Raw genomic sequence first — 22,786 nt, 5'->3', positions numbered from 1 at the left:
CCTGACCAACCCATGGAAATAGAAAACCCTGAAAATCAAATAGAAATGCATGATTTCAACCCGGAGGAGATACCTAGGGTACCTGCACCAAATCCCCTAGACCCAAACAATTACGACCCCTGGTGGGATGATGTTAGGGACTATGTGCAACGCTACCCGATACAGGAAAACGTGCCAATGCCCAATCTAGGAGCCTACCCAGGTTTAGATCCTCAAGATCCCTATTTCAACAATGATGCATACATTAGGGAAATCTTAGAGAATCCTTACCCGTACCAGGCCCTATACCAGGAACCTGCACCCCCAATGAGTGCAGAAAACGTACAAGAGCTTAGGACTTTTGGTGAGGAAATTTTAGAAAGTAGTGAACGAATGAGACAGGTGGGAGAGCGTCTCGTATGGAAATACGACGAACGCAATATGGATTTTTGAATGAATCCATATCCATGAATGTTATGGTGGGAACGATAGTAGTAGTAATAATATACTATAATATAATATGTGTGTATGTGTTAGAAAAAAACTACGGATGCATATTACTAGTAGTGTAGTTTTAGATTTCAGTCGGTAATGTAATTTTAATTTCAGTACTGGTGTGTAATAGACGCATACTATAAGAAAGAGTAAAAGTCGCAATGCTCGACGCTTTTGACCAAAGTGTGTGTTATGTGATTGGCTATATTCAAATATTATTTGTGATATTAATATGTGGTAAATGTGTAAAATTCAGATGGACAACGAAGTGAATCAGGAAAACCAGAATGATAATATCCAGAACGACAACCACTCGAATAATGATAATATGAATAATGAGAATCCAAACAACAATAACAATGGAAACCAAGTGGATAATAGTGCTATCCAACACATAGTGGCACAAGGAATCATAGATGCAATGCCATTTATTATCCAAACTGTTAAAGAAGCTGAAAATAAAAGTAAGCATAGCAGTAAGCGACCAACTGAACCTGAACACAGCGTGAACAATGGACCCGTACTTCAAGCGCCCATTCCCAAAAGAAGAAGAACCATGCCATATGGTTGTTCTTACAAAGAATTCTGGTCCTGCAAACCAATAGAATTCTCGGGCAATGAAGGACCCATTGCAGCTCTATGCTGGATAGAGAAAACTGAGGCTGTTCTGAAAATAAGCAAATGTGCTGAAGAAGATAAAATAATGTTTGCTTCGAATCTGTTTAAGAACTCAGCCCTAGAATGGTGGACCACTATCCTCCAGTCAAGGGGAAGTGATAGAGTGTATAGCATGGAATGGGAGGAGTTTAAAAATATGGTAGAAAGGAAATTCTGCCCTCCCAATGAAAAGGAACAGATAACGAATAAATTTCTAAACCTCAAAATGACTGGGGTAGATAGTAAGGGGTATACTACTACATTCTTTGAATACGCTAGAATAGTACCAACCCTTGCATCACCTGAACCGGTGTTAATCTCCCGTTATATCTGGGGATTAATCGGAGAGATTAGACATGTAGTCAAGGCAGCTGGACCCCAAACCATAGAAGAAGCTGTAGAACTAGCCAATACCTTGACTGATGAACTAGTGCGAACTAGAGAAGAAGACTAGAGGAGAAACCTATCCCAAAGGCATACTCAAGAATTCTGTTCTGGGAATTCCAACCGTAGGAATGTAGGTTCTACCTCTGCACCATACTGCAAAGCCTGCAGAAAGAAGCATTCCGGAAGATGCTCCACTTACTACAACTTCTGCAAAATACCAGGACATAAGGAAAAAAGCTGCAGAAGGAAACCAACAAATGGATTGTGCTTCAACTGTGGAGAACAAGGTCACATCAAGCCAAACTGTCCAAAATTGGCCCCAGCTGCAAACAACAAGAACACTAAAAATGCTAGAGCATTTGTTCTAACTGCAAACAACAAGAACACTAAAAATGCTAGAGCATTAGTTAATGATATTTTTGCTAAAGTATTATTTGACTCTGGTGCGAACCAAAGTTTTATCAATACTTCGTTTTGCAAACTTCTGAATCAATCATTAACTAAACTACCACAAGAATGTCTAGTGGAAACCGCAAATGGAGAAACCGTTAGGATTTCTGAATTCTTGCAGGGAGCAAGAATAGAAATTTTTAATCAAAAATTTATTGCAAACCTTTACCCAATGAATCTGGCAGGATTTGATGTTGTGTTAGGAATGGATTGGTTAATAGCCAATAAAGCAGTATTTTATGTGATCAAAAGTCAATTCAAGTAAATTCACCAAGAGGTGAAAAGATCACAAAATGAGATAAACCATCTAGATCCACTAAATTCATCTATGTGATGAAAACTGCAAGTTATATAAGAAAAGGATCTATAGTGTATTTGATTTCTATAATCATTAACACTAAAGGAAAAGAACTAAAAGACATTCCAGTAGTGTCCCAGTTTTCAGATGTCTTTCCAGAGGAATTGCCAGGACTGCCGCCAGACAGGGAAGTTGAATTCAGAATCCAGCTGCTACCAGGGACAACCCCAATTGCCAAAGCACCTTACCGTTTGGCACCCGCTGAAATGCAAGAACTGAAGAAACAGTTAGACGAATTGTTGGAGAAAGGATTCATACAACCAAGCTCATCACCATGGGGAGTGCCGATTTGGTTTGTCAAAAAGAAGGACGGATCAATGCGTATGTGCATTGACTACCGTGAATTGAACAAAGTCACGATTAAGAATCGGTATTCATTACCGAGGATCGATGATCTGTTCGATCAACTTCAAGGAGCTCGATTTTTCTCTAAAATCGATTTAAGATCAGGATATCATCAATTAAAGGTACAGGAAGAGGATATTCCTAAAACCGCATTTAGAACAAGGTATGGTCATTATGAATTTACTGTCATGCCATTTGGTTTAACCAATGCCCCAGCAGCATTTATGGACATGATGAACCGAATATGTAAGCCATATTTGGATAAATTCATAATTGTCTTCATTGATGATATTCTAATTTACTCTAGGAGTAAAGAGGAACATGCAAAGCACTTGCACTTACTTTTAAGTTTATTAAGAAAGGAAAGGCTTTACGCTAAGTTTTCAAACTGCGAGTTTTGGTTAGAACAGGTACAGTTTCTTGGACATTTAGTTAACCATGAAGGAATTCATGTGGATTCAACAAAGATCGAGGCGATTACCAAATGGAAAACCCCTGATTCACCAACCGAGGTTAGAAGTTTCTTAGGATTGGCCGGTTATTATAGAAGATTTATTCGAGATTTTTCTAGAATAGCCATTCCCTTAACCAAGTTAACCTGTAAATCTGTTAAGTTTGAATGGGGACCAAAACAAGAAGAAGCCTTTAGAATCCTTAAGCAAAGATTGACCCATGCACCCATATTAGCGTTACCAGAGGGAACTGAAGACTTTGTAATCTATTGTGATTCTTCTAAATTAGGTTATGGATGTGTATTGATGCAGTGCCAAAAGGTTATAGCTTACGCCTCTAGACAGCTTAAGAATCATGAAGAGAATTATTCAACCCATGATTTGGAACTAGGAGCTATAATTTTTGCCCTTAAGATTTGGAGACATTATCTTTATGGTAGTAAGTTTACCGTATTTACAGATCATAAAAGTTTAAGGTATGTTTTCGGGCAAAAAGAGTTGAATATGAGACAAAGACGTTGGATGGAATTGCTTAGTGATTACGATTGTGATATCCAATATCATGAAGGAAAGACAAATGTAGTGGCAGATGCTTTAAGTCGAAAGTATCACGAAAAGCCAAAAAGGGTACGTTCTCTTAAATTAAATCTACAAGTAGATTTAAATGAACATATTAGAAAAAGCACAAGAATCAGTAATCAAGGAAGATACTAGAAAATTAAAAGGAATGATTAAGGAATTAGAACAAGGAACATATAGAATTTGGAGATTCCATAAAAAGAGAATGTGGATACCTAAATTAGGAAGTTTACGTCACCGTATATTAGAAGAAGCTCATAAGTCTAAATATACGATGCATCCAGGAAGTGATAAGATGTACCAGCATTTAAGGAAACATTTCTGGTGGATAGGAATGAAAAAGGATATAGCAGCTTATGTTTCTAAATGTTTCACTTGCTCACAAGTTAAAGCTGAACATCAGAAACCCTCAGGTTTGTTACAGCAATTAGAAATGCCAGTTTGGAAATGAGAATTGATAACAATGGATTTTGTTACCAAATTACCCAAAACAAGAAAAGGTAATGATACAATCTGGGTGATTGTAGATAGGCTAACTAAGTCAGCTCATTTCCTACCAATGAAAGAAACTTTTAGTATGGAACAATTAGCCAAATTGTATGTAAATGAAATTGTTTCATTACATGGAATACCTTTATCAATTGTTTCTGATAGGGATAGCTGTTTTACCTCTCATTTTTGGACAAGTTTCCAAAAGGCAATGGGAACCAAGCTGAATCTAAGCACATCTTATCATCCTCAAACGGACGGACAAAGCGAAAGGACAATTCAGACAATGGAGGACATGCTTAGAGCTTGTGTAATTGATTTCGGAGGTAATTGGCACGATCACTTACCTTTAATAGAATTTTCTTATAATAACAGTTATCACACAAGTATCAATGCTGCACCATTCGAAGCACTTTATGGACGAAAGTGCAGAACCCCAATCTGTTGGGAAAAAATTGGGGAAAAGCAACTATCTGGACCTGAGATAGTGCAGGAAACAACCGAAAAACTCATTCAAGTCAAGGAACGACTAAAAACAGCACATGAACGACAAAAGAGCTACGCTGATAACAGACGTAAGCCGTTAGAATTCCAGATAGGTGATAAGGTATTGTTAAAAGTCTCTCATTGGAAAGAAGTGGTAAGATTCATCAAAAGAGGAAAGCTAAGTCCCAGGTATATTGGACCTTTTGAAATTGTTAGAAGAATAGGACCTGTAGACTATCAGCTACAACTGCCAGAGGAAATGGCAGGGATACATGATGTATTTCATGTATCAAATCTTAAGAAATGCTTAGCCGATGAATCATTCATAATGCCTCTTAAGGATATAGAGGTCAACGAACAACTCAAGTTTGTAGAGAGGCCTCCACAGATTGAAGACAGAAAAGTTAAAAATCTCAAGCATAAGAGATTAGTTCTGGTCAAAGTAAAATGGGACTCCAAAAGAGGACCTGAATATACATGGGAGCTTGAATCAGAAATGCAAAGGAAATATCCACACATATTCCAGTAGATCTCGAGGACGAGTTCTAAAACAAAGTGGGGAGGATATAACAACCCTAACGTGAACCGACACTCTCAAATATTTCCGACACCCTATTATAGTTTAAAATGTCCCAATATGTCTTTAAATACACCCTGTATGTGAAAACCGAGCCCGAAATACAATATAGCATTTAAAAATAAAATAAAAATCAGAATTTTAAGTTTAGGCGGGCTGCGTAAGCTTAAGCTTACACTAACGCGGGCCGCGTGAGATCGAAATTGTGGCGCAGCCAGGTGATGACACGTGTCATCATCGTGTCAAGTCTAGTAGGTGATCCGGACGAGCTACGCTTTGACCGAGGGTTGACGCGGGCCGCGTAAGCCTAAGCTTACCTTTACACGGGCCGCGAGAAAGTCGAAGATCAGCCCTATATAAAGGAGGCATCGGGCCTTCAGTCTGCTCGTTCATTTTCTTTTCCTCAATCTTAATTTCTGAATAGTGGGCATTATACCCGAGTCTAATACCCCCTAAATAGCGAGGTTCTGCTACGATGTAAGTATCATAACCCCTGGAGACGTATTATTAGATACTCTGCCCGATTGATCTAGGGTTCCGTAACGGCTGTCGTGGTTCTGCCCGACGTAGTCGTTGGAATGCCGTCTCGGGGAGGGTATTACTAATGTTAAAATGGGTTATTATACTAACACATGTGCATTTGTGTAATTTATAGATTATTCCCAGGAAATCCTTACTGAAAACCCTAAAACAGCAATGTGAGTAATCCTCTTTTTGTTAAATGTTTTTACAAAACCTCACTTAAATTAATATATACTAAGCAGTTATTGAGTATTTGTAAGAATACAATTATAGTGGGTATGTTGGGGTTTTGTATACAAAATTTGTTACTGGCGTGGTAACATTCCACAAGTTGAGTATGACAGTACCACTGATGTTAATTGTTATATCTTGGAAACAAATGTAATTGCGGATGCGCCCTCAACACTGCAAATTGGTTTTACTTAAACTTGATTAAACTGGGATTCACTCACCAGTATTTCCCACTGACAAAATGTTTTTAAAACGCGTTTCAGGTAACAAAATGTGAAAGCCAATTAGAAGCCAGCTGGACAGCACTGAAGGCTTGGAAAAGTGGCAATAAAGTTATCTAAAAGAAATAGATGTTTTTCTGAAATAAAAATAGGATTTATTCCTATAAAAATGTGTGTACTGAAAACTTGGGTTTTACCCATGTGTTTAATGTTATGTAAATGTGGTATTTTACTCTGATTAAATACTTCTTAACTACGGTCCTGATGAAAATTTCCGCTGCCAAATTAGACAATAACAAGATACCATCGAAACTGGCTCACGGCCGCCCGTTCTCGGGGATTAGGGATCGGGGGCTGTGACAAATCCCTAGCCTAATTTACATAATATAGCATTTCTTGCCCAAAGGTGTTATGTTATATTTATGTGCTTTACCTTATTGTGTATGTATGTTCATCATGATACATGAATTTTGGTTAAAGCCAAAGCAAAGCCAAAGTTAATGTATAACAATGAGACATTCTATATTTATGTGTGTTCATAATATGTGAATTTTGGTCAAAGCCAAAGCGAAGCCAGAGTTCATGTAGAACACTAAAGACGGTCTATTATTTATCTCATTCATAATGCTGAATTTTGGTCAAAGCCAAAGCTAAACCAAAATTTAGGTAGAACATTAAGCCGAGGTTTATTATTTTTATATCGTTCATAATGCGTGAATTTTGGTCAAAGCCAAAGCGAAGCCAAAATTCAGGCAGAACATTAAGTTGGTTTTATTTATTTATTTATTTATGTTCATAATACATGAAATTTGGTCAAAGCCAAAGCGAAGCCAAAGTTCATGTATAACAATAAGTCAGTCTATTATGCATGTTCATAATGCATAAATTTTGGTCAAAGCCAAAGCGAAGCCAAATTTATTTAGAACATCAAGACAATCTGTTATTTATGTACGTTCATAATGTCTGAATTTTGGTCAAAGCCAAAGCGAAGCCAAAATTCAGGTAGAACCTTAAATTAGTCTATTATTTTGGGGTTATAGTAGACTATATCTTCAATATAATAATTTGTGTCTGCCTTACTTGATTACCTCATAATGTAAATCACTCCAAGTTTCTTCTTAAGTTTGTATCTCATCTATTGTTGATTATTTCTTAAGATATGATAATCCTACTGCTCTTTTCTGATAAAAGTATTATAGAAGAAAACTAGAGCATGACTAGTGGGATAAGTCAACCATTATATCTCTTATGATAATCAAGAACTCATTTCAATTATTGCTATTATGGGAGCTATTCCAGATTCTAAATTTCTCAAGACTAATCTGTTTTCTTTGGAAGAATCAAAATAACTCTTAAAAAGCATGCATTACTCTAGTTTCTTACTATAAAGTTAGTGATATATGTGAATATATGAAGATGTACAATACCATGACCCATTACTTAAAGGTTTACACATGGAAATCAGTACACTTTTCTGATGCGTTACATATAACTTTTCCACCAATACCGTAAGTTGCCTTAAGAATCAACTATACCACTCAAGAGTACCAAAGGAAAATGAGTGTGTTGATTAGCAACATATGTACAGGAAAAGGAATGCATGAAACTGGAAAATTAGATGTTGTTCATCTCACCGCCACTAAACCTGAAAGGAGAATACTTTTTCAGAGATAGTGTACAACTGCTACTTCCAGCTATAAGTTTCTTCAAAGGAAAGTCTCACAGCAGGTTTATGCCATTAAACTAGGCATGAGCATCGAGACTATCCATAATTCAATGGAACAGCTGGCTAAGATAAGTAGTTAGATATTTATGACATTTAAGTCTGCTAATGATAATATTCCAATAAACACATGGCGGGTTGAGTCTAGTTCTATACGTTTACTTACCAGACATCAACAAATAATTAATATGAGAATTAGTGACAAAATTTTATGTTAAGACTACAAGAACCATAATAAACTGTTTTATAATTGGGCTTTATGATACCTTATATATTCTGTAGATTATTCAGAATTTAGTATCAATATAAAAGCTACGTTATAACAGTTGTGAGGTTTGCATGGTTAAAACAAAGTCACTCTTACCTTAAACTCTCATATTATTTGTCATCTCAATCTGGATAGAAACCTTATAAGATAGAACTAGATGATGCTACACTTTTTTCACAACCTTTTGTTATCATGAAAATGAAAATTTAACAAAAGAAAAAATGGGACTTACAAATTCCATCCATTGAGACCAAATTTCACGAGAAATCATGACTAGGTTAATGATGGATGAAATATTATCAAATCTCATTCTTAGTGACTTATGAGCATGTGTTATAATCCTTAATATTTAAATGGCTAAGGGAATAAATTAAGTTCCATTAGAAGTTATATTTCATTGGAACTTATCCCAAAATGGAATATTCAGACACAATTCATTTATCATAATATTTACTTGTATTTAATATGTCTTATATGAATAAAGGTATTAAAGAAATTAATTCATATATACTATGATTCCTTCTAAATATGTCCCCAAAATTTTTATAATATATGGACATTAAGGAAATCAAGTCTAACATATATGACATGTTCCCACAACACATACACCATGGAAACTTATCTTGTAGCATTCCTAGAGATCTAAAAGGTTAGTGGGAGCATTAAGTGTCTTAATCTTAACTTGCGAGAGTTGCAAGAGGTAGGGGAGTGAAAACTTGTTGTTACCTCAATTTGTACCTCTTGTACAAGACATTGTTCCTTCACAACTTTTCTCTTTAAGAATCTACTGCTACTCTAACAAAAGTTTCATTGTTGCTTAAATGTGGGCACACTCAGATTTCTTACCAAAATTATAATCCTCAAACAGAGAAGCTACAATGAGTTACATCATTAACTTGTTTCTCTATTAGAATCTATTGGCCTTCTAATGTTGACTAATAGTATCTTGTATATTTAGGCATTGATTTACTCATTATTGTAGAGATTATAGGAGATCTACTTTGTAATTATTTTGTATTATAAATTATCAAGAAATCAATGAGAAGGATCAACTTTGAGAAAACCTCTTACATGGTATCAGAGCCTTTTTCGATCCCCCTCCCTCTAAACCCTACTTACCGCCGTCGACTGCTTCTTGTCGACCATCGGATCCTCCCCCAACCTGCTGTTTCTTTCTCTCCTCTTCACCTATGGAGTCCAAACTTCACCCTGTCCTTACCGTCTCCAACATCAAAACACATGTACGCATTATTTTGGAGAAAGACTCAACACACTATACCACCTGGAAAACTCTATTCAAGGTGCACTGTCAGATTTAAGAAGTACTCGACCACTTGTCTCCCAAACAACCCGCTCCCAAACCTGCCGCACAACCCTTAGATGCAGCGGCTGCCGCCAAAGATGAAGTCGCCGCCCGTGCGGCCGAAACCCTATGGAACCAGCTAGATGCTGTGGTTCTCCAGTGGATCTATGCCACCATCTCTGCTCCTCTTCTTCACATAATATTGCAAACAGGTCAAACCGCTCATGATGCTTGGTCAGCCGTTGAAAGCGAATTTAATGATAAAAAAAATACTCGTGCCATCTTCCTCGGCCAAGAGTTTGCTAACCTGTCACTCGAAAATTTCTCCAGCATGGCTGATTATTGTCAGCATGCGAAGCATATTGCCAAACAACTCAAGAGTGTCGGGTCTCCGGTTGATGACCGGATATTGGTCAAGGTCCTCACCGGTCTTACTGAGCAATACGATAGCATCTCCACTGTACTTTAAAATCGTGACCCTTTACCGGACTTCAACGAAGTTTGGTCCAGGTTAAACATGGAGGAACAAAAGAAGAAACGGCAGGCCACTCGCGGTTCTCAAGCTGTCGCCACTGCCCTCGCCGCAACCACCGCCACTTCGTCCAACGGTTCCTCTCAGCAACAGCCTGCATATTTTCAGCCGTCCGACAGGGGGCGTGGTCGGAACCGCGGCGGACGTGGCCGCGGCCGCGGTAGGTCCTTCTTGGGTCGTGGTGGAAACCGGTACTTCTCACTCGGCTAACGAGCAAGGTATATACTCCCCGTCTAATTTTAATAGGTGCACTAATAAAAATATAATTGTTGGTAATGGCATGAGTATCCCTGTTTTGGCACAAGGCAACCAGGTCCTTCCCCCTCCCTATCCACCACTTAAACTTAACAATGTCTTATTTGCACCCAACTTAATCAAAAATCTTATTTCTGTTCTTCATCTTACCACCGACAATTTAGTTTCTGTTGAATTTGATCCGTTTGGTTTTCTTGTGAAGGATCTCAAAACTCGGGCACCTATCCTACGATGCAATAGCACAGGCGATCTTTATCCTTTGACTGCACCTCTCCCACTTCAACCTACCTCACCTTCTGTTTTTGTTGTAGTGTCTCAAGATCGCTGGCATCAACGCTTGGGTCATCCAGGCAAACATTTGTTACAGTCCTTGAAACTATCTTCTTTTGTTGATTTTGGAAAATTTAATAAAACACTTTGTCAATCTTGCGTTTTTGGTAAAAGTGTTAAATTGTCATTTTATGATTCTGTTAATTGTACTCATTCAGCTTTTGACATTGTTCATAGTGACCTTTGGACATCACCCGTACTTAGCACGGGTGGTCACAAATATTACATCCTTTTCTTGGATGATTTTACCAACTTCTTGTGGACTTTTCCCATTGCAACTAAGTCCCCAGTGTTCCACACATTCACCACCCTCCACAATTTAATTAACACCCAATTTGAACGTAAAATCAAACAATTCCAATGTGACAATGGCAAAGAATATGCAAACCACAACTTTTACAATTTTTGTAATCATAATGGCATGCAGTTCCGTTTTTCTTGTGCTTACAGGTCTTCCCAAAACGGTAAAGCGGAACGCAAAATCCGCACCATTAATAACATGGTTCGTTCGCTTCTAGCCCAAGCTTCCCTTCCCCCTAATATGTGGCATCATGCTCTCGAAACTGCCACCTATCTTTTAAACATTCTACCAAGCAAAACTCACCATTTTAAATCCCCTACCACCTTGCTTTATAATTGCATACCGGAATACGATCATCTTCGTGTTTTCGGCTGCCTGTGTTACCCTCTAACCCCTTCCACATCCATACACAAACTTGACTACCGGTCACACCCTTGTGTTTTCCTTGGTTATCCTTCCAACCATCGTGGTTATAAGTGTCTCGACCTCACCTCTCACCAACTAATTATTTCTCGCCACGTTCACTTCGAAGAGTCTATCTTTCCTTACACTATACAATCCCCCTCTAAGCCGCCCTCTTACGACTTTCTAAACCCGACCATTAACCCCTTAGTGTGGGAATATTTACAAAATGCCCACAAATCCAACAAACCTAACCCAACCATTCTCCCACCCCCTGATGCCTCACCTCCTTTACCCACTGCCCCACCCTCAACTACATCCTCAACTACATCCTCTACACATATCGGCCCATCACACCCTTCTCACCCCTCCACGCAAGCCCAACCTTCGGCTCACAATCCGCATTCCACCTCTACCCGAGCCCACCCTATCAGCCCACATTCTTCACCTACCCAAGCCCAGTCTTCGGTCACCCCCACTGAACCCACTATTGCGTCTCCACCCCTAAGGCCAACCCACCCCGTCTCCGTCCCAACAACCCAAATAAACCCGCCAACCTCACTCGTTCAACAAACCCAGCCCATTCAAGCCCAAACTGTTCCTGATCAGCCCACCTCACCCCCTCTCATCACTCGCACAATTCATACTCGCTTTATGAGTGGTATTAGCAAACCCAAACAGATTTTTACCCTTCACACATCTAATATTGTACCCGTCCCCAAGAGTCCTCAGGTTACCTTGTCCTCTCCAGAGTGGTATAATGCCATGTCCAATGAATTTAGTGCACTTCTTAAAAACAAGACCTGGGAGCTTGTACCCAAAACACCTGACATGAACATTATACGCAGCTTGTGGTTATTTAAAAATAAATTTCGGTCTGATGGTACTTTGGCACGGTACAAAGCTCGTTTGGTTTGTGATGGTCGTAAGCAGTAGATAGGGGTTGACTGTGGCGATACGTTTAGCCCCGTAGTTAAACCCTCTACTATCGGTTGGTCCTTTCACTTGCGTTGTCCAAGTCATGGCAAATTCATCAGTTGGATGTCACTAATGCTTATTTGCATGGCAATTTAGAAGAAACAATTTATATGCATCAGCCCATGGGTTTCGGCATCGTGATTTTCCCGATCATGTGTGTCTGCTACGAAAGTCCTTATATGGTCTCAAACAGGCTCCACGAGCATGGTACCAGCGGTTCACCGATTTTGTCACTTTACAAGGGTTTCGTCAAAGCAAATCTGACAACTCTCTTTTCATTTATCATCATGGGCATGAAATCGCTTATCTTCTCATTTATGTGGATGACATTATTCTTACCACGTCCTCCGAGGATCTTCGTATACGCTTGCTTCACAAGTTGTCCAGTGAATTTGCTATGAAAAACTTGGGGCCACTTTCTTATTTCTTGGGTATACAGGTAACTCGGGAAGGTGATACTATGTTTTTATCTCAGCAGGCTTATGTTCGTGACATTCTCCATCGGGCATCTATGGACTCCTGCAAATCGGTTGCTACTCCTGTTGATACGCAGTCAAAGCTATCTGCTGACCACGGCCCCCTTCATGATGATCCTTCGACATTTCGCAGTCTTGCTGGTGCGTTACAGTACTTGAATTTTACTCGACCAGACATATCTTATGCTGTTCAGCAGATTTGCATGCATATGCACGCACCTCGGACTGATCACTGGAACGCCTTGAAACGCATCCTTCGATATCTTCAGGGCACGACTGATTTTCGTCTTCATCTTGGACCTACTTCCAGTATACGGTTGATTGCTTACACTGACGCGGACTGGGCTAGATGCCCTGATACTCGCCGGTCTACGTCCGGATACTGTGTTTATTTCGGTGATAATCTTATTTCCTGGTCTTCCAAGCGTCAGTCCACTATTTCTCGCTCCAGTGCGGAAGCGGAATATCGAGGTGTGGCTAATGTGGTTGCGGATATTTGTTGGTTGCGTAATCTTCTTCTCGAGCTTCATCATCCTCTTTCACGGGCTACATTGGTGTACTGTGATAATGTCAGTGAAGTCTATCTCTCCGGTAATCCGGTACAACATCAGGGCACTAAGCACATTGAGCTCGACATTCACTTTGTTCATGAACAGGTTCAACGCGGTCACATTCGTGTCTTACATGTTCCTTCTCGTCATCAGATTGCCGATATTTTTACCAAGGGGCTCCCGTGTGTTTTATTCGATGACTTTCGTTCCAGTCTCAACATCGGTCCTGCCGATGCTTCAACTGCGGGGGTGTAATAGTATCTTGTATATTTAGGCATTGATTTACTCATTATTGTAGAGATTATAGGAGATCTACTTTGTAATTATTTTGTATTATAAATTATCAAGAGATCAATGAGAAGGATTAACTTTGAGAAAACCTCTTACATTGACCATAAGCATGCTAAATGTCTAATGATTTCTAAAATTAGTGGGAGTAGTAAAAGTCCTTATCATGACTTGTAAGAAGTACAAGAGGCGGAGGGAAGAGACTTATTAAATTTTACTCGGATTACACCTATTGTACACCATACTCCACCAACTCTTACACACTTGGAATCTTGAAAATGATAGCAACTTAATCAAGAGTCAATCCATAAAACTGAAACTCATAATACAACCCAATAATCAACTACGGAGGTCATCTAGGTTTAACTTTGATGATTATGTATCCTCCTTGACTAAAGTTGAAATGGATATTAGAAAGTTTACTGATCCTACCTCTTCTAATTAAGCCATTAGCATCAAATCATCAATCAATTTTCTAAATGGAATAAAAATTGTTATTAGCAAATTTGATTTTATGTGTCAAAATAACGTTTGGGATTTGGTTGAATTGCCTAAATCCAAATGCAAACGTTAAGACACTAAAAGCAAGATTGATTGTTAATGGTTATGCTTAGAATAGAATTATTTATCAAAGAATCATCTTACCTTTCTTACAAAAGGTTTCTTTGAGGATCATTATTGTTCTAGTAGCTTATAATCTTTTGTAGCTACATTAAATGGATATTAAAACAACTTTCCCTAAACAAAGACTTACATATTCAAAACAACCTGAAAGTTCTAAACTGAAAGGTCAAGAACACTTAGTTTCTAAGTCAATGAAATCCATATACGTGTTGAAGCAAACATCAAAATGTGACGAAATCTTAATGCAATTCTTTTCATCACAAATTAAGTGGATTTATGTGTACCAACCTCAGGATGAGTGGGAGCAACTAATGTAAACTTGTCCTTATATAGATAACACTCTTTTTATAAGTATATGTTACATAAGTTAAATAATTTCTCACACATATTTTGATATAATGAACTCGGAAATATCACTTACGTGAGAGATATCAAAATGTACCGAGATAGACCCATTGGGGCATTAGTTTCGTGTCATAAGCTTTACTCTAAAGCGGGCTCTTACATATGTAACAAACAATATTGCTCTCATTAAGAGGATAAAAGATAAATGAGATTACTTCCTTATGCTTCATTAATTAGAAGCCTTATGAAGGTTCAAGTCTATACTCGTTTAGATATTGCTCACATTGATGAACATTAGATCACTCTAGATTATTGTGAAGCATCTTACAATATCTTTAAGAAATGAGAAAGACTATAAGAAGAGGTTGATTATTCTTACCTTGATTTTATGATGTTCAAAAGAAACTAAAAGTCAATTTGTGGTAATCCTTATGTCTGCGGACAAATCTATCTCATGAAGGAGTCATAATAAACTATTAACAACAACTTAAATTATAATGACATAATATGTTGTTAATTAACAACGCAATTGTCACTAAATGTTGTTGAAATTTTATCAGTGGACTCATAAACTTATTAACTCCATATAAATACTATATTGAAGACTTACTGTGAAAAGTCAGCTACCTTATTTCCTCGAACAGTAACAGTTCGAGAGGTGCTGCATTAAACTTCGATACAAAATTATTGTTCGTTTATGAACAAGAAGAGCAAACTTAATATTTGTATCAAATACATTTACATTGATGATATGCTTGCGAATCCGATAACTAAAGTCTATACTCAAAGTCTTTCTAAGAGCTCATAATAAAGACGGGTTTTACTAAAGGCCTTACATAATAGCATATCGTACATATGAATGATTAGTTATTATTTTTTCCTCAATTACACAATTTGTTTGTCTATAAATACATATGTGCACCTGATGACGTAAAGACAAGAATTATACAAATTAATTTCAAAGGGTTTACCTCAGTCATTTTGGTCTTAAATTTACGTATGTTTTGATTTGGGGTTGTAACATGATTAATGGGAGTCTTGAGTTGACAATAACTCAATGACTGTATTTTTCTGTTGCAATTTCAATTTGAAACATTGATTAATGTTTTAACTTGGCCAAACTTACTTATACTTATCACAAATGATCACTCAGCCAAGTGGGAGAATGTTAGAAATAATCCGTTGATGTGGCCTTACGGATCATTTGGTAACATTACCAATGTGACATAACTAGTCCCCGACAATTACTTGATGGTAGTAATTGTAATTATTGATTAGTTTAAGGGGCAATTATGATTTCCCTTTAGGTACCTTTAATAGAGAATGTAAAGAGTTTTCATAACCGTTCATGATCATCATTCATTTTGATGTTATATATATATTTGATCATAAGAGATGAAGAACTAAATAAGAACACCAATGCTAAAATTCTCTCTAAGGTGATCCATCAACCCAAGGTACCATAACGGGAATCATGACCTCATCTTTATCATCAAAGATAATCATCTCTACAAGTAAGTATCTTTAACTTGGCATCTATATTTACATTATGATTGAATAAACATAATTAGGGTTCTTTATTTTGACTCATGTTTAGTGATATAATCAACATCAGGAACTTATTTCAGTTATTTGGCTAACTTTTATATTTGTTTTAGAAAGTTCATATATATCCAAGTTTTTTCTATTCTATTATTCTATTATATATACAGGAATATCAATAGGTAAAGTATTCTATCATGACAATTTAATTTAACATGATAATATAATAATATAATTTCATTTTCAATATGGAAATTAAAATTAAATAATATAAGGTGACAAATGAACCACATCTTAATTAAAACCGAGAATTTACAATTAAAAAATATATGTAGACCCTCAAAGCATTATGAATTATTTGAGTGTTGAACTTTAGTTGTCAATATGGAAATTAAAATTAAATAAGATAACGTGACAAATGAACCGCATCATAATTAAAACCGAAAATTTACGATATAAATATATATGTAGACCCTCAAAGCATTATGAATTATTTTAGTGTTGAACTTTAGTTGAATATTTTGGAGGCCATTATTCGTTGTGGGCCTGTGGTTGTCATCACTATTTCGTTTCCGGTGAATCTGATTGGAGTTCCAATATTTTGGATAGCGGTGTTTTGTTGTTTTATTTGTGTATCCTTCAATGTTGACTATTATTCTAAACAATGGTAATTGACACATAAATTTATTAAACATATCGGAATTTTATTTTTGTATTAACTTTTTCACCTGTAACTGAGGTTTTATTTTTATTTTTATTTTTATTTTTATTTTTATATTTATTTTTATAAGTTAGGGCATATCTAGTTGTTTTATTGTAATTGAGGTTTTAACTTATTTTCCTTGATTATAACAAAGTAGGGAATAAACTAGTAGTTGTGTCTGGATTTAGTTTAATATATTATTGTGTGTTCTTATTAATAATTAGTAGTTATGTCTGGATATTATTGTGTGTTCTTATCGATTATTCGTTGTGTCTGGATTTAATTTAATATATTTAATTAGCAGAATAAATTAACGGTCGTATTCATCTTATTTGATCAGAATAAATTAACGGTCGTTTTCATCTTATTTGTATCTTATGAGAAGAGAGTTGAATGGTGTGTTAGTGAGTGTTTTGATAAGAGAAGGTGAGGTTGGTGGTAAGGGTGTAACTGATACTAGTTTTCCCACTAAGTCGAGAACAAAAGAACAAAACACAATACTAACAAGATGTCAAGAACTGAATAACGTAACTTCATACATTGCCTTATAAACCACAACCCAGCAGCAAGAACATAAGAGGCGTTTAAGGGCTCAACTCTCAAGTAAACCATGAGTCCGTCTTCGTGCCCGTGACCTTCAATTTAAAATAAAATCTAACAACAGATTACAAATTGGCTACGACTGAACTGACAACAATCACTACAAGAAAACATGGCAATAGCGGTGACATATGTCACCGCTAAAGGGTTTGATCTATGCCGCTAAAGATATTAGCGGCGACATGTCGCCGCTATTGCTCTTTTTGTCACCGCTAAAGGTTCTTGTCGCCGCTAAAGTGTTACCACTTTTAGCGGCGACATGACGTCACTAATATATTGTCGCTATATGTTTTCGTCGCTAAAGACTTTTATCAATATCGGCGGAAGTCTTTTTTTTTATTTTTTTTTCTGTATTTACAATATTTCTAGCTATCTGAATACACAAAAATCTGCCATTTTCAGTTTTCCGCAACATAAAGCAACTAAATAAACATAGTACTTAACATCCTAAAATTGCATAAAATGTTTGATTCGTACATTAACATTCTAAAATTGCATAAAACGTAAAAAACCTACAAGATAAATGTCAAGGTAAATAATACTTAAATGTCATTGTCGTTATAAAAATGTCAACATTAATCTTTGCAGGCTGCTTTCCCTTTGAAGCAAGATAGTTGTTAAGTTGATTAAAAAATGTCGGGGTTTGGAACAAACCCGAAACAGATTCCTACACTAATACCAACATATATTTACCAAAGTAACATGCGTTCATTGATCATTGTATAACTTTTCAAAATAAAATTGCATAGTTTACCTTAGAAAATGGTTGTTGAGTTTGAGGTTGCACGCCCAACACATTCGAGGACATATTGGAAGAAGGTTTATGCCTAATCCCTCGTATCCATCCCCCCGATCACCTAACACACTTTGAAATGCGACAACCTCATTCACATTCATTTTGACCCATAATAGCTGCTCGGCTACCGAGTCATACCAATTCCCATCTTTATCGGTGTGAGTTTCCTGAGTCAAGCCAATTCCCATGTTTAAAATGATATATTCAATATCAATCACGCATTTCTAAGCTCGTTATGTTATAAATGATGGTTTAAATTCCGTTATAAGTTTTAAATGATGATTTCAATTATGATCGGATATTTTTAAAGCTCGTTATTTTTTAAATGATGATTTCAATTTCGAGCAGGTATTTTCTATGTTCGTTATGTTGTAAATGATGAATTCAATTTAGAGCGGGTATTTTCTATGTTCGTTATGTTTTAAATGATGATTTCAATTTCGGCGGAGACGTGGTGAGGGACTGAAACTCTAGCATACACACATACATACACCCAAAATCAAGAAATTAACAAAATATCTAAAACAAAAAAAGAACAAATTCAACCTAAAACAAAAAAAAACACTAACCGATTTGGAGTAGAACTTGGTGAAATCGAAGATAAGGAGCCGATTTGGGGATTGAACCGTGAGGGAGATGAAGAGTTTTGGGGTGAAATTGGATTAAGGAAGGTAAAAGCCCACTTTTAAATGGTTCTTCTACGAAATACTTTTAGGGGCGACGACGCGTCCCTGCTAATACTCTACATGTCGCCGCTGTTGCCTAGGTTAAACCCCAACCGTTGGCTCAAGATAAGAAATGGGTGGATGGGGTTTAGTGTGGGACATAGTGTTCCAGGTCGACCAATAGTGGCGAAATATGGTGTATCGCCACTACTTATTGTAGGTCCCTGTTTCGCGGAGGATTACGAACCTAAACCTTGTTATACAAACCTACTAGCGAGTGCGGAATCCAAGCTAGCAAGCAAACCGAGTTAGTAGCAAGTAGAGAAACAAACACACAAAGATTCACCGATTAACACTAGTCGTATTAATGCAAATGAAGGTTCGGTTACAAGCTCAATGTTTACAGAAGTGTTCTATAAACTCTCTAAGTGTGTGTGTGAGTTCTGGGCAGAATGCTCTCTAAGCTTCTATCTCTCGGGTGTGTGAAAATGGCAGAACTCTAGAACTCTCAACACATGCATGGGTATATATACCCAGCTCAGCAGGTCTGCTCGAAGGATTCGACAGATGGTCCGAAGGATCATCTGTCGACCACATGTTACACGAAAGATCAGCGTGGACCTCGAAGGATCATCCTTCGAGGTCTAATGGTCGAACCATGGTCGAACCATATCTTTCGATCACCTCGAAGGATCAGGTGTATCCTTCGAGGCTATCCTTCGATCAGAACATCTTTCAACTGTTGTCCAAGTCAAACCTGAGGATGGTTGACTTGGTCAACTTACAACACAAATCAGGACATCGTTTATATCAGACCGAATACAGACAAAGTACAGACACAAGTGCACCAACAAACTCCCCCTTGGCTGTAGCTTTGTCTTTGATCTCTAAGCTTTGTCTTGTTCTTCTAAAAGTGTAGACTTGTCTGGAACTTCGACAGTCTTTGGTCTTCAGGTCTTCAAGACTCTGATGTCCTATCATGTCTTCAATGCCGGAGGATCTTCAAAGTCTTCACGTCTTGAAAGTAGAAAGTGTATCAACAAACTACCCGTATCATGTAGGAAGTGTGTTGACAAACTCCCCCTTAACATAAGCTCCCCCTTGAGTTATGCTCGTGAAATACTTTAACTTTATGAAGTAAGATCCTTCGAGGTGATGATGATGGCCAGCGGCAACTCGATCATCTTCATTCATTGAGTGCCTTCGTGTCTTCATTCCAAAGCTCGTCAACGACCATGTTCTCCTAGCCTTTAGAATCTGCACATGCAAGAAATCTAAACGCGTAATGAGAACAATTGCTTGGAATATAGTATAAACAAATGACACACGAATGACCATGTCATAATCAAACACCGTCCGACAGTTTGAAAGTTTAATAAAATTTGTCAATTTTAGTTTTTAACTTTCAAAACATGCAAATTTCGACCGTTTATGAAGATTTAGTCAGTTCGGTTTTCAGTCAGGTTTCAGGTAACGAAGACTTGAGCTCCAACATCGTACGATCGAAAATAAAGCAGAAATAAAATCTTTTTGGCTTTTATAAAGTTTATATTAAAACAAGCCTAAAATCTTTTTGGTATTTTTGAAATTAAAAGACAACAATTTAAAATCCTTTGAGTGTTATCAAACGACATCACCGCTAATGTCGTGCTGATATGCACCAAACGATGAAACTGTTTAAAAGAACTAATAAAGGTTAAGCAGTAAATAAATATATACAAACATTCTTTTTGCGAGTTTCGAGGGTAAGAGAATCATATCAGTGTACGGTCATGCCAAAACACTCTTGTTGTTCAGTTAGTTAACATTAAGATAAGCATCCTATAACAATTATCGGTATTGTTGTCCACTTAAGCTCAACTTATCAGATGTAATCATGTTTAGAGGATACGTTAATGTATGATTTATACTTACCGACCGGTGTTCATCCACATCACGACACATTCCCGTATCAAGGTATGCACGAGAGTTCATCTTACCGGTGAGTATACCGATTATCATCTGTTTGACCGTATAAATTGTGAGATACTCACTTATTTTGATTTGAAAACAAGTCCTATGTGATATAATCACTTATTGATGAGGAACTTGATTTTCGTATGCATGAGGGCACAGGTGCAAGTCCGTGAACAGGTCAGTACTTCCGTACAGCAGAGAGACGAACTTGACACCCGGATAAATGTGATATTTTATCACTTATTTGAAATGGACATGTGATTGTTTATCACTTATTGAGGTCGAATGCAGTATGCAATATGTACACGTATGTATAGTATCATGGAAGATCTAGACTTGCGTCCCCGTTATTTTTCGGTAAAAGATACAACCATGATACCCAGATGATAAGCAGCATAAAGACCGAATATCTCAGAACCTCGGCAATCTATCAAACGAAATTTCGGTACTAAGACCATATGCCAATGAATGGTTCCCACCTGGTCTTCAGTCGATTAAGATTTATATCACCCTGCACACTTTAAAATGATTGTGAGCCTACCGATACATCTTATATAGAGCTGCTTATCGTTTTTCATTTAAGATTTAAAGAGGTTTGGATAGACCACTGATGTACTATCATTTTCTCTTTTTCTCGCCAGGAAACTCATTTTTGTTTTTCTATTGTTTTTGTGTTTTTGAAATTTTTCGATGTTTTTGTATTTTCCGATTTTTGGATTTACTCCCCCTAAAATCAACAAACTAAGATAAATTTAAAAACACAAAGGTATTTACAAAGATGATTTTCCGATGTTGGTTTACTCTTGCTTGACCTTAATGCCATTTACCAATAATAAAAAGTCAAATCTTGATTTGTCAAAAGCTTTGGTAAATAAGTCGGCACGTTGGTCATCGGTGTGGACCTTAACAACATCGATTAGCCTTTTCTCAAAGCAATCACGTATGAAGTGATATTTGATTTCGATGTGTTTGGTCTTTGAATGCTGCACAGGATTTCTAGTGATATCTAAAGCAGCAGAATTATCAACGTAAATAGGAGTAGTTAGGAATTCAAAACCGTAGTCCCGCATTTGTTGTTGGATCCAAAGAACTTGGGAGCAACAACTTGAAGCAGCAATGTATTCAGCTTCGCAGGTTGATGTAGCTACACACGTCTGCTTCTTGCACTGCCATGTGACTAGGCGATTTCCTAAGAACTGACATCCAGCCGTTGTGGATTTGCCGTCGATTTTGCATCCGCCAAAATCAGAATCACTGAAAGCTACCAATTCAAAGTTATTATCCCTAGGGTACCACAGACCAGTGTCAGGGTACGCCTTCAAATAACGAAAAATCCTTTTAACAGCAGCAAGATGTGAGGCCTTCGGGTTAACTTGATATCTAGCAAGCAGGCACGTTGGGTACATTATGTCTGGCCTTGATGCTGTGAGGTACATGAGAGATCCGATCATGGCGCGATAGATAGAAGGGCTAACAGCTTCTCCCTTCAAGTCTGGAGTAATTCCGTGATTAGTTGGCAATGGGGTACCAATGGGCGCTGCATCAGACATCTGGAACCGGCTCAAGATGTCACCAACATATTTAGTCTGATGGATGAATATCCCAGACTCCGTTTGTTGTACTTGTAGGCCCAAGAAGAAGGTCATTTCCCCCATAGCACTCATCTCGAATTTATCCTGCATAATGCGTTCGAATTCCCTACACAAGACATCATTAGTAGAACCAAAAATAATGTCATCAACGTATACCTGTACCAGAAGAAGATCTCCATCTTGTTCTTTGATGAAGAGAGTACAGTCGATAAGACCTCTACGAAAACCGTTCTCCAGCAGATAGTGAGATAAGGTTGCATACCAAGCTCGTGGTGCTTGATGAAGACCATAAAGAGCTTTGTTGAGCAACCAAACCCGATCGGGATGG

General features: G+C 37.5%; 2 protein-coding genes across 2 annotated transcripts; both read left to right on the top strand.

The window, feature by feature from the left end:
- The first annotated feature begins 8,771 nt into the window (after positions 1-8,771).
- On the top strand, positions 8,772-9,991 carry LOC110944142. Its single transcript, XM_022185856.1, has 2 exons — positions 8,772-8,868; positions 9,543-9,991. Exons 1-2 carry the CDS (start codon positions 8,772-8,774, stop codon positions 9,989-9,991), a joined length of 546 nt encoding a protein of 181 aa, XP_022041548.1.
- A 48-nt stretch (positions 9,992-10,039) lies between these two features.
- LOC110944143 (uncharacterized mitochondrial protein AtMg00810-like) lies at positions 10,040-13,602 on the top strand. The gene is made up of 3 exons (XM_022185857.1): positions 10,040-10,245; positions 11,090-11,141; positions 12,514-13,602. The coding sequence occupies exons 1-3, from the start codon at positions 10,040-10,042 to the stop codon at positions 13,600-13,602; spliced, it is 1,347 nt and encodes a 448-aa protein (XP_022041549.1).
- Positions 13,603-22,786: the final 9,184 nt, after the last annotated feature.

Source organism: Helianthus annuus, chromosome 5, assembly GCF_002127325.2.
Source record: "Helianthus annuus cultivar XRQ/B chromosome 5, HanXRQr2.0-SUNRISE, whole genome shotgun sequence".
NCBI lineage: Eukaryota > Viridiplantae > Streptophyta > Magnoliopsida > Asterales > Asteraceae > Helianthus > Helianthus annuus.
The sequence above is the reverse complement of the archived record's forward strand: the minus strand, read 5'-3'. Positions and strand labels throughout refer to the sequence as shown.

Excerpts from the sequence above, each read along its gene's own strand:
- LOC110944142 (XM_022185856.1), top strand. The coding sequence starts at position 8,772 with ATGGACATTAAGGAAATCAAGTCTAACATATATGACATGTTCCCACAA. Across the intron at positions 8,869-9,542 it reads CATTCCTAGAGATCTAAAAG|TACTCGACCACTTGTCTCCC; the intron begins GTTAGTGGGAGC and ends AGATTTAAGAAG.
- LOC110944143 (XM_022185857.1), top strand. The coding sequence starts at position 10,040 with ATGGAGGAACAAAAGAAGAAACGGCAGGCCACTCGCGGTTCTCAAGCT. Across the intron at positions 10,246-11,089 it reads TTGGGTCGTGGTGGAAACCG|GTCTTCCCAAAACGGTAAAG; the intron begins GTACTTCTCACT and ends TTGTGCTTACAG. Across the intron at positions 11,142-12,513 it reads TCCGCACCATTAATAACATG|GCTCCACGAGCATGGTACCA; the intron begins GTTCGTTCGCTT and ends GGTCTCAAACAG.